General features: G+C 48.1%; 1 protein-coding gene across 3 annotated transcripts; it reads right to left on the bottom strand.

Moving 5' to 3' along the window:
* Nucleotides 1-251: 251 nt before the first annotated feature.
* On the bottom strand, nt 252-11,978 carry TTC12 (tetratricopeptide repeat domain 12). Of its 3 annotated transcripts, XM_088177844.1 has the most exons (22): nt 11,960-11,978; nt 11,843-11,923; nt 11,124-11,275; nt 10,824-10,854; nt 10,251-10,328; nt 9,818-9,939; nt 9,284-9,343; nt 8,895-8,966; nt 8,498-8,558; nt 8,220-8,408; nt 7,666-7,732; nt 7,077-7,165; nt 6,402-6,567; nt 5,699-5,791; nt 5,493-5,556; nt 4,644-4,778; nt 4,149-4,250; nt 3,593-3,661; nt 2,765-2,866; nt 2,177-2,276; nt 1,008-1,233; nt 252-410 (listed from the first exon to the last, which is right to left on the bottom strand). In XM_088177844.1, exons 2-22 carry the CDS (start codon nt 11,904-11,906, stop codon nt 335-337), a joined length of 2,118 nt encoding a protein of 705 aa, XP_088033970.1. In that variant the 5' UTR covers nt 11,907-11,923; nt 11,960-11,978; the 3' UTR covers nt 252-334. The 3 variants fall into 3 exon arrangements, with proteins under 3 accessions (XP_088033970.1, XP_088033973.1, XP_088033972.1); XM_088177847.1 differs by lacking the exons at nt 4,149-4,250; nt 4,644-4,778; XM_088177846.1 differs by lacking the exons at nt 4,644-4,778; nt 11,960-11,978.
* Nucleotides 11,979-12,533: the final 555 nt, after the last annotated feature.

Here is a 12,533-nt window from a genome sequence, read left to right as displayed (position 1 = left end):
TGGCCTGTGCTTATTCTTCATAGAAATATAATAAATTCCTCAGTTTCCTGTGTTCAAAACCAAGAAAAATAAAGCAAAGCTGCATTTATGGCCATTTATCAAATTTATGCTCATTACTAAAGCAAAGACAGCCTAATGCAAGGTGGGATTTTGGTTGGTAGCTGAAAATAAATTAATTTTTTCCTCCTGATATTGTTTCACTGGCTTCTGTGGGGGACCAAAACCACTCCAAAAAGCCACTGAAAAGTTGATGTGCTTTGAATTAATTTTATTAAAGCAAAGAAAACTCAACAGCAATTGAGGTGAAGGGCACTTGTGGAAGTTTCTGGAGAGTTCAGCTGCTCTGCACGTATTTCATGGAGGAGTTCAGGATGGCCAAGCCATTGAGCTTCCTCAGCTGCTGAATGTGCCTGGAGAGACAACAGGGGCATCAGGTGGCGACTAAAAATTCAAGTTTTAAGCTTTCACTGCTCTGCCCAAACTTTCAGGGGTGTCTAATGCTGCATCCAATAAATTCCTCTTAATATATTTCTAGATAATAACACAGAGTTAATACAGATACTCTTCATACAGAGATTCTAGATTATTATTATTATGTGAAAGGCACATAAGAAATAATGTTCTTCAAATAGGTGGCATTTCAGATTAACAAAACTAAGGAAATAAAGAGTTTCCTTTCTATCTCTGCTGTTTTAGACAAATCATTTCTCCCCACTGCTCATTTGGGATCTACAGATTTCCAACATCACTTCTGCTCTTCCAGCACAGGTCAATGAACTCCTTGAAAGATGTGGGGACAGAATTGACACCCCAGGAGCCCTAAAGCAGCACCTGGGGACAGAGGGAATTCTGGCTGGAAGAAGGAAACAGAATTCATGGAGCATTTCTACAAATTAACCGAATAATCCCAGATTTGACTTACACCAGCTGGTTTTTTTCAGGGATTACCACCTTGTAACAAAAAAAGAGGAATCTAAAGAGGGAGTTTTGAGGGTTTTGGGGCTTACCTCGGCTCGGCCACGCAGAGCCTGCCCAGGGCAATGGCCGAGTTGAGCTGCACTGAGGTTGTGTGAGCGTCTCCCCCAGCGTGCCCGAGCAGCAGCTGCACCACGCTGGAGCCCAGCAGGGCTGAGGCTGCCCCGGGCAGCTGCAGGCACTGGCTGAGGCACAGAGCTGCATTCCCCACCACCAGCTCATCCCCTGCCTCCAGCAGCTGCAGCAGCACCTGCAACCCTGGCAGGAAAGGGTGGGGACAAAAAAATTAAAAAATCTCTGTTAGGCACGCTCAGAGTTGCTCCAGCTCGGAGTTTGGTGCTGTTTTCACCAAAAAAAACCTTGGGGGAACAAGGGAATTTAATGGGAATTTCATGGCCATTTCAGCATCCAGGAGGTTGCCTCAGCTCCACTTGCCCAGGTGTCTCTGTCACAGAGAGCTGCGTGTGCCACGTTAAACCAGAAATGCTGCTGTGGAAAGAACAGCTGGGAAAAGGAACATTAAAAAAAAAAAAAACTCTTTTTGTCCATCCAGAGCTTCCAAAGCTGCTCAGCTCATGTGGGAGCTGCCCCTAAGGACGGCAGAGTTTTGGCTCTGACACCTGAAAGCAGCAGAAACATCTCAGGCCCCAGAATCCTCAACATTTAGAGATCACTGAACACTGCCTGGATAAAACACGGCCAAAACCCGTGAGGTTTCCCCTGGCAAGCAGAGCTGACAAAATAAGAATCAGTGACTTCTCACAGGTGAACACCCAGAGTTTTGGTGCAGAGAACGAGGGTGAAGTGATCTGCTGATGTGGGGCAGTGAGAGCTCTGTCTGCAGCTGACAGTGAGAGGGATCTGGGCTGCACAGGAGGGAGGTGAAGTTCTGAGAGGTTTTTCAAGAGAGGAAATCCTTGGGGTGCAGCTGAACTGCAGGCACTGACAGCTTGTGGACAGGTTCAGCCATTTCAATAAAATCTCTGTATTCTCTGTTTAGTTCCATTAGCTTTGATCTGGGCTGGCTTTTAGAGCAATCCAAGCAGGGCTGCAGCACAGAGCAGAGCAAACAGACCAGAAATACCCAAAAACTGCTCTGGGACCATTCCTCTGCCTCCAGCTCCAGCTGCTTTTAGTGCCAGGCCAATATTATCCCCATGGAGGAACAACCCCAGCCCCTGGAAATGCAAGTTTCACTTACTTTTATCCCACTTCAGCAGCTCTTCCTGAGCTCTCCTGCTGCTCTTGGTGCAGATGGAAAGGGTTTTTATGGCATATCTGCATGTGAGCTGTCCCCCAACCTAGGGGATTAAAGCAGAGGGAACAAACACAGCTCATCCAGAATATTCTGGGTACCAGGGGGACACTCAGGTGTTCCTCAGGCCTGAGCCCAAATATCAAATGAAAACCTTTATCAAAGGGCATTTATCTCAGGGTGAACACGGGCTGAGAATCACAGCAAACTCATTTAATTCCTGCCAGTAATGAACACACAGAATTCCCTGGATTTCTGCAGCCCAATCCTTTTCAAATCAACTCCCCTTGACAAGAGCCCAGTGCCACAGATTTTTTTTTTTCTAGACCAACATAATCCATACCTGCTGGACACAGATATACAGCAAAAAAATTAGAATAAGAATTAAAAAAAAATTAAAAGGCTTAAAATGAAGCTTGGGAGTGCAGTTACAATGGACAAGGATGCAGACACATCCTCCAGGGAAAGGAGGGGGAACACACAGAGTGTCTAGATTTGGACAATGCAGGCAGAAATAAAGAAATTTGGATTTACTTTCAAGAATTTGAGCATTTTCTTCACCACTCCTCCTTTCACCACTTCCTCCACTGCAGAGGGAGAGGCTGGCAGGACACGGCTCAGCACTCCAACAGCTCTCTGAGGGAAAAAAGGACAGAGAAGCAAAAAACAAATGTTTATTGGTGCAGGCAGCTTCATTATTCTGTTTCCTGCACAGTAAGACTGAAGTAATTAAAGTGCTAAAAGGAGAAATTCACAGAAATTAAGGAAATCTCAGAATTAAAGAACCTAACAAAGAACATCTTTAGGATGTGGCTTTTTCTCTTTCTTGGAAACTGAGCACAGGGAGAGATGAACCCAAACCGGGACCAGCACAACTCCCTGGGTGTTCATTCATTAAAAAAAATAAAATAAAATAAAAATACAAATTCCTGGTAGAGAGCAGCCCAGCAGTGCTGGCACTGAGAGAGGAAGAAGAGCTCAGAGGAGTTCCTGAGAGCCCCCGTGTGCCCCTGCCTGGAGGAGCTGCTCTCCCTGCAGCCCCAGCCCATGCCCAGGAGTTGTAATTCCCACACAAGAACTGCAAACAGCTCCTGGACACCCAGACTGCTCTTGCTCCTTTGCTTCTCCACTGATTTTTAAAGGGTTTCATATTGAAGTGGTTTGTAAGAGCTTCCATTAAGCAGATTTCAAGAGAACCTTGAAAACCTCTTGCATCAAACGATATAAAAATAAATATAGAAGTGGTCTATTATTTCTTTATTGCTATTAGGAATGTTTTAGGCTTCAAAGCCTCCTGCACAAGGCAGGAGTTTGCTCTGAAGAGCTCAGGAGAGCCAAGCCCAGCTTTTGTTGGTGACTTACTGTGACAATCTTTCCATCCTGATGGCTGAGCAGAGCCAGGCACCTGCCACTGATGGGCACAGCAAAGTCCTGGAAAACACGGGGAAAACATGGAAAAATAAAGGAGGGAAAACAGAGAGGGGGGGAAAAAACAAAGAGGGGAAACTCAGCTGCAGCTGGGGCAGAACTGAGCTCAAGGCCAAAGGAATGCCCTGGAGATCAGGGACCCCAGTGAGTTACCAGCCCTCCAGCACCCTGGGGGAATTAGGGAATTCTGCCTTGCTGCTGGAATCCTGAGTTTTGGGTAATTTCAGAATGTAACCAGGATCTCAGAACACGGCACAATTGGAGAGTGATTCCAAATAAAACATTTATACCACTATGGAAAGATAATTTATACACTTTGCACTGTTCTTTCCTCATAGCTGTTTATATATTGAAAGTGGTGGTTTTTTGTTTTTTGGTTTTTTTTTTTTTTTTTACTTTTCAGCCTACTTAAATTGTCAACTAGCCTTAAAAATAACCTGCAACACCGTAATTAATTTTTTTTTTTTTTAAATTCCCAGACGTTTCCTACCTGGATGGTGCCATTGGATTCGAGCAGCAGGTTCATCATCAGCCCCAGCACTGCAAACACACAGTGCTGGTAGCCAGGGCTGCTGGCATCAGGGCACCCCTCCTGTGTGACAGCAGGGCAGGCAAATCAGCTCCCAGGGCCAGCACAGCAAGAACAACTGGGGCAGGAAGAAGAACTTTCCCTTCTTCCAGGGGGGAGGAGAAGTTCTGGGGGAAGCAGAGCTGAGGACAGGCCCCTTTGGGACACAAATCCAAACGTGTCTGGCACCCAGGGCTGCACACCCCAAATTTGGGGTGTTGGAGGTGTTACAAAGATCCCTCCCCACCCCCTGAACCTGCAGATTTTGGGGCACAGCACAGCCTCACCTGGAAGGGGCCACTTTTAAGGGACACAGGTGAGGGTGGGCTGCCCCCAGAACCCCAAATGGAATGGAAGGGCTGCGGGGGGAGCAGATAAAATTGGGGGAGAGGGGCTGGGAATTGGGGGCTCCTTTACCAGCAGCTGCAGGCAGGCCTGCCAGCACTCCCTGCTCCGAGCCAGCTGTGCCCTCAGCCCCACATCTGCACACAGGCTGCCCAGCACAGCCACAGCACGGGCCAGGGCTGCCTGGTTCACCTGCCCGGCACACACCTGGCAACACAGCGAGGCAGAGTGAACACCAAACCAACAGCAAAGCCCCCGTGTGTGCCCCCCTCTGCCCAAGGCTCCTTTCCCTCTTTTCCACTGCGGGTTTTGGGCTTTAGGAGCTTTGGGAAAAGTGTGAACATTTCCTGCAGTCACTCCCTCCCTCCCTCCCTCCCTCCGGGCACGGAACAGCTGCTGCAGCTGGAATTCCAGCAGGGAATGTTCACAGAGAAGAGCCACAAACAACGGGGAAGTTCTGCAATCGTTGTCTGGCTGCTCGTTTGGGGAAATGGGAGGATTTTACTGCCCAGCTCTGCAGCAGAACCAATCTTCCCCCTCGCTCGGGACAGGTTTTAAAGTTGCTGTTTAAACCAACACTTTTTAAATCTGCTGTTGGAATAAAGGAAACCAAATTTTGTCCCAATGTCATCTCCTCACCCTGATCCCTCAGATTAGAAGGCAAAAATCACCATCCAAGACAGAACAGGGGATTAAAGTCACATCAAGAAGAGCAAAACCCAAAGCTGAAGGTGAAATTATCAGGGGGAATCTGCAGCCAAGGCTGGAGTTTGGACTGAATATTAAACTAGGGATTTGTAGGACAAAATATTGGAGCAAAAGAACATTTTCCTGACAAAAGTCAGTCTCTTACAACCATAGAGCAGACTCAGGACATGTTACAAAAAATAAACTGGAAATACAAAATCAGATCTTCCCTACCAGCAACTGGCTGAATAAAGGTAAAACATCTGTGGACAGCATTGCCCCACACTGGGTTTGGAACCTGTTGGGGGATAAAAACCCAAAGTCTGAGTCAGAAACCAGAGCTAAAAGCCCCCTCACAGCAAAGGTGCCCAACAGCCTGGCCCTGGCTCGTTTTGTACTCAAAGCACAACTGAGAGAAATGAATGAGGAATTTAAATTACCTTTTCTCCCCAATTAAGTCAGACAGGATGTTCATGGCACTGTCAGCCCTTGCATCAGTGCTCTTGACAAATGCCATCAAAATCTGCAGCCATCTGGTGTTAAAATAATAAAAAACAAAACAAAAATTGGTGTCAGCTTTGGTTTAATCATTAAAGATCAAAATTCTGGTTTGTAGGTTGTTGGTATTTCAAGGCACAGTTAAATCTGCCTTTTTAAAGCACCCTCTGAGATGTGGCTCATTCCTTGAACCTTTCCTCCCCAGGAAAAATGAACAATCTCTGCTGACCACCCAGGATTGCTCCAAACCAGTCCATGGATGTTTCTCAGCATAACTCTGGGAAGAAGCAGCAGGAAAATGAGACAAAGGCAATGGAATGGTGATTCTTTCCCCACTCAGTGAGCCGTGGCAACACTAAATAACCACAAATCCCAATTTTTCCATGAGGAGAGACTCTCAGCTGGAACCCAGGAGATTTCAGAGGCACCAGGGTGAGCTCTGCCTGAGTGCAACACTGGTTCAAAATCACAGCAACTGCTTTGTTTCAGACATCACAGCACATCCAGCTGTGACTTGTGCCAGGCCAGGCGTGGCCCCAGGTCACTGTCAGTGTCACTGTGTCCCCTCCAGGAGGTTCCCCTGGAGCTGGGGCAGCTCTGAGCACTGAGCTCAGCCTTCCAGGACGTTCTCCTGGGGTTGCTCACCTGCTCAGGTCCTGCCTGAGCAGCAGCCTCCGGCCACTCTCGTGCTCTGAGTAGAGAGAAATCAGTGCCAAGGTCTCCCTCTGGATGTGGGGTGTGCCAGAGCAGAGCAGCTCTGCCAGCTGGGCACTCACTCCGGGCTGGGCCAGCAGCAGACGCTGATTTTCTTCTGCAGAGAGAGAGAGAAAAATCTCACAGCAGTGTCACTCGCTGGCATCCTCATTTTATTGAATTTATTTTCAGCATGGATATTTTATTTGGCATCAGCTGAACCCCACAAGTGAACACAGACAGCAATATTCTGCATTTCCACTTTAGCACCCAACCCAGCCCGCTGCTCACCCACCTGGGTATTCCCTAAAAGCAGAGGCAGGTACCTGCCCAAGCACTACTGGTTGTTAACTCTAAAATAATTCAGCCTTCTCTTCTATAAAATCCTGTTTTCTGCTTGAAACAGAGAAAATTGTGCCAAGCTTTATTATCTTAAGAGCAGCAATAACCACAGGGAATTTACTTCCCACCCCTTGGGTGGATTTGAAACGCTCGGAGAGTGGAAATTTCATCCTGCATGCAGCCCCTCCTGTGACCTGCAAAACTGGGGTGACAAGCAGCCAGGTGCTGTGGCAGGGCCACATCAATCACGCAGGGCAGGGCTGAGTGAGGATTCCAGGGCTTTACCATTCCCAGCACAGGCAGCTTGCCACAGCAGGAGAAGGGAAACACACAGCTCCACCTCTGCAGGGCTTTTGCTCTCTGCACACAAGGCCCTGAAGGAGAAAAATCAGCTTGTGAGCAGAGCAAAGGATGGACCCAACCAGCAGGAAACACCCAGGGAATGAAAATCTGTGTGTGCTCCATCCCTCAGGTCTGTTTGCAGCCACCACCCAAAATCTGGATGAAGCCTAAAAGGTTTCAGTGCTGCAGGGCAGAGCTGAGCACCCAAACCCAAAGTGTGCCCAGTCACAGCACCAGGGGCTGCAGCCACAGCCTTCAGAGCTTCTTTCATATTCGGATTTTTTCTGCAGAGCTGCTCTCACCACAGGGATAGGATAACTGGCCAGACACAAAGAGCAATCCATGAATTCTCCTCCCTGCATCTAAGGGAGCACTGTTTGTGTCAGAGTCAGGTACAGGTCCCTCCATTCACTGAAATCCGGGCTTACATCCTCCTCTGATCAGTTCATCTGCATTTCAAGAGGTGATTCTGTTTCTTGCAAACAATATTGCCATTTCCCCAGGCTGGAATCCCCCTCTGGAGAGCTCTTACCCTCTGAGTGTCTCGTTCCTGAGGATACTGAAGCCATTGTTTGTCCTAAAGAATGTTTGCTCAGTGCCTGGAAGAGACAAACGGCTCAGGTGAGTGACAGCCAGGCAGGCTCCTGCTCTTCCTGCACAGTGCTAAAAGAAAAGGTCACTGCAGCAGCAGCTCCGGGGAAAAACATCACTGAAAATGGGGGAAAATTCAAGAATGAACGAAGTAGGAGTGGTTCTGAAACTGAAAATTGCTTTAATTCGTGGTGGTGTTGGCTTGAAGTGAAAGACAATTGAAGGCTGAAACACAAAATTGGCTTTAACAGAGAATTGCAAACATTTATAAACAATGAGACCCAAATCCCTGAGAACTCTCAGCAGCTCAGCCACGACATCAATCTGATCCTAAAAAATGCTGTCAACACCTCGTGGCCACGCTGAAATATCCAACATTGCCAGTTTTGTGTTTTAAACACAGGAACTTTTACTCTGGTCCTTTAAAAACTTCTCCCTTGCCCTCCTCTGCCTGGGTTACAGCTGCCAAAATTAAAACTTTTAATTAAAACTCACAACTGTTCACGACTTCTGCCAGCAGCCTGATGCCCCCAGTGTAGTAGAGGATGTCCTGGCCAGGGCTGCTGATCCTCTGCAGCAATTCCTGGATGGATGAAGCAGCGACATTCCCAGCCTGGGCTTCCCTCTCTGCTCTCTCCTCATCTCTCAGCCTCTTCTCCTCCAGGTTGGCCTCGTTCACACAATCTGGGAGGTCACAAGGAAACCAAAAGCGTGGCAGGGAAATTCTGTTCCACCTCCATCGGGAAAATCAGTGTGAAAATCTGTGTTTTTACCTTTAACCAGGTTTTCCTTTTGGGGATCAATCTGCAGCATCTTCTCATAGCACTGCCTGCACTTAAAGGGGAGAAGAGAAGGGCTCTCAATTTCAGCTGGAAACAAGAAAATGATACCAATGATATCCCCATCAGACCCCAAAAGTTTCCCACAGTCCTTAATAAATATGAAAAGTAAAATTTATGGAGACACGGATGTCAAAACTCTCAAAAAATTCAAATATTCTCAGTCCCTACTGGGCTTCAAATTAAAAGGAAATTTTCCAGTAAAAAGGAGCAAAAATTCAGAGTTGCAGTGAGAAAACAGCAACTGAGGCATGGCATGAAACTTTCTCCCTCTCACCCACCAAAGCTGAACAAAACATTGTCCCAAAGCCCCAAAATTCAGCCAGCTTACCTCAGGGAAGTGCTGCAGTGCCAGGTGAGCTTTCCCCATGAGGAAATAGGCTTTAAGGCAGTTTTTATTGCACTAAGTTCAAAAAAGAAATTATTATGGATTACGTGTTTAGAAAATTTTTTGCCTTTTAATATTTTTTTTTCCAGCGTTCTGATTAATAATTAGAGCTGGCCAAAGTAAAGATTAGGGAATTTATACAATTTCTTAGAGGTGTCTAAAGTTTTTATGCTGAATTATTGCCCCCAAGAAACACAAGCTTGAGGTGAGGGTGGAAAGCAGGGTTTCCAAAAGGTGATTATTTTCCTGCTCGTTTGAGTCAAAAATAAGGATTTCTGTAAATAATTCTGATTTTAGAGGGTTTTTTTTCCACTTGACAATTCTGGAAGTACCTTTAATGCCCACTCACAGTCACTGATGGCTTTCTCATACTCATGGAGCTTCAGGTAGGCCTGAAATAAACCCCCCAAAAAAATCCAGGCAGAAGAATTAGAATCTTTCAAACAATTTCTGCTGTACAAACACTGGCTAATTAAAAAGAATAAAACCAGGCTGCTGATTGTCCTGCCATTGATTTTGCAGGGTAATTTCCATTCTCAACTTGTCTGCCACCTCCCTGGATTTTCTGATTTAGAATCAATTGAATTGAATTCTACACACACACACACAGAGTGTACGAGGCAAACAGAGAATGCAAAGCAAATATTTCACTCTACAGTTATACAAGTGATTCCTGAAAAAGCATTAATTAAAAAAAGAAATTAAAAAATCAGAGTATTTAAATAAAACTGGGAATTGGGAACGATTTTCCTCCACTTGTTCTGAAGGGGTTCAGCACATCTGGAGGGTGTAACAAAATTCTGGGGTTTTATCCTGGCACAGCAACACAAAAAGCAGCCAGAAGTGGCTCCTTCCCTGCCACTGACCTGTGCCCTGTTTGTGTACAGCTCCTGCTTGTCCCTCAGCTTCTGCAGCCCCTGGGAGTACCTGTGGATGGCCAGGGCAAAGTCTCCTCTCCTGAAGGCTTCGTTCCCCTGCTCCTTCAGGGCTGCAGAGCATTGAGAGCATCAATCAGATGTGACCGAGCAAAGAGGGGGCCACGCTGGAACAGCCACCACAATTCCAGCCCAGCCACGACCCCCAGGCTTTCACTGCAACCATTCCCCTTCCAGAAGGAAAAATCGAGATTTTTCTCCGTGCCCAGCCCAAACCCGCAGCACCATGAGGAGGTGATGGATGTGTGGAAGCCCTGTCCCAGTGCTGGGGACGTTTTTGGGCTCAGACAAGCCCAGCTGTGCCCCCCTGGGTCCCTGACACTCATTTCTGCAGGCACCAGCCTCCGGTGCTTTCAGCCATCACCGTTTGCCAGCTGCTCATTCCTCCTCCTTCGCTGGGCTCGTTCCTTGGCATCCTTTTCCAAAGCTGCCAGGAAACCATCTTCCAGCCAGGAGAGTTGGTGGCATTTTAGAGAGGGGGGGAAAAAAAAAGCAAACTTCATTAAAATAGAGAAAGAGCAGCAATTCCTTGGGTATTTCTGAGTCATTTCTTAATAAAAGCGAATACTGAAGGGACATTTGAGCAATCAAAGTGGAAGGTGGCTGACAAGCTGTCACACACAAGGATGATGCCACCCCTGAGGATGTGCACACCTGCCTTGCTGCAGCTCCTCTGCAGGGGCAAACAAACAGGTTTGCTTTTAAATTCACAATAAAATGTGCTCAGATGAGCCAGAACACAACAAGGCTCCTGTGAAAAACACAGCCGTGCTGGCAAGACCCTGAGAGTGGTCCTAGATCTGACCGAATTTTGGTTAAAGACACCAAAAAAAGTCAGCTTGGACTGTGGCAGGGGTGGGATCAGGTCTGGCATGAACTCCATCCCTGCTAAACCTGGTTTTAGAGCTGTGACAGACCGTGAGGAGCACTGTCCTACCTGCATCCACTGCCTCTGCCTTCACCGAGCCCTGCAGAAACAGAAACACAGCACAAATATTTTGGGAAAAGCCACGGCAGCACAGGAAGGCTTGGCTGGGCTGTGCACAGCACCAGGGAATATCTGGCTGCATCTGAAATATCCAGGCTGACACACAGAACGAGCATCAGTTTGACATTTCAACAGAGCACGGCAAGGATTTGATAAATTCTGACGTTCCTGGAAAGTTTCCATTTGTGCCTTTAACGAGGCAAGAGCTGAACCGAGTCCAGCTTTAATTTCAGAGGGAAAAGCCCTTACAGAAGTGTTGATGAGTGTTCTGTTCAGCGTGGTCCTGCTCTCCTCCTCCTCCTCCCTGCTGGCTCCTTGCTCCTGGAGCCTTTTCTCTGTCTCAGCAATGGCTTTTTCCCTGACAGCCGAGTCCGGGGAACTCAGACCTTGCAGCAAATTGGCTAAAAAGGCAAAGAAAATCCCCCCCAAAAATATATATATATAGACACATGCAGATATATATACACTCACACACATATATACAATAGATATATATATATATATTCAATTATATATATATATTCAAACTCGGAAGCAACCAGGAGTTTGCTTTGAAGGCACCGCTGACCAGGATGGCTTTTGCCATAAAATCCCAGAATAGTTTGAGTTGGAAAAAAACCTTAAAACCCACCCAGCCCCATGGGCAGGGACGCCTCCCATGGACCAGGATGCTCCAAACCCCATCCAGCCCAGCGTGGCCTTGGGCACTTTATTTAAACAGAAATAAACTTTCACAGGGTGGATTTCCCGTCACTTTCAGCGGCCACCTGCAGCTTCTGTCGACATTACCGAAATAAACAGGAGGCTCTCAGCATCCCAAATTAAATCACGAGACTCTCAGAGCCTCCCCACGGCCCGGCTCACACCGAAACACGGAATAACCCGAGCCGGAGAGGGGCACAAAGGGGATTTTCCGATTTTCCGTCCATTTTCCGCCCGCCTTGCCCTCTGTCCCCTCCGGCACTCACTGACATCGTCCACACGGCGCAGGAAGCGCTGGAAATCCGCCTCTGTGTCCTCATCGCGCAGCATGGCCGGGGACAGCCAGGGGACAGCCAGGGGACAGCGAAGAGGGGACAGCGAGGAGGGGACAGCCAGGGTGGGGACACCGAGGGGACAGCGGCGCGGCCGGGGCCGGGCTCGAACCCGCGGCGCCGCCGTTGCCGGGGGGACGCGCCTGACGCAGCACGCGCGGGTGGCCGTTGCCATGCAAATGAAGGGGCGGGGATATGCAAATGACACTGGAGATTTGGCGGGAAAGCGGCAGGTGTCACCCGCGGGTTCCCGGTACAGAATCCCGGGATCGCTGCGGGTGCCGCGTCCGGCCCTTCCCGGGACACCAAACGTCCCTGCCAACGTTTAAACCTTCCCACGCGGAAATTCCCGCTGCTTGTCCTGATTTTTATGCCAGATTCGAGTTTTGGTTTTCTTTTAAGACCTCCCTGCAAGGTTTTGCGCATCTCGGAGAGGCGGCGGCGATGGAAGCGGGCGGCCACCGCAGGGAGCCAGAGCATCGCGGAGATTCGGGGATTCGGGGATTGGGGGATTCAGGGATTGGGGAATTCGGGGATTCAGGGATTGGGGGATTCGGGGATTGGGGGATTCGGGGATTGCCTTTCCCGGCACGTTCCGCACAGAGGGAAGCCGGCAGCACAAGGA

This window comes from Sturnus vulgaris, chromosome 23 (genome assembly GCF_052056855.1).
Source record: "Sturnus vulgaris isolate bStuVul1 chromosome 23, bStuVul1.hap1, whole genome shotgun sequence".
Classification (NCBI taxonomy): Eukaryota; Metazoa; Chordata; class Aves; order Passeriformes; family Sturnidae; genus Sturnus; species Sturnus vulgaris.
The sequence above is the reverse complement of the archived record's forward strand: the minus strand, read 5'-3'. Positions and strand labels throughout refer to the sequence as shown.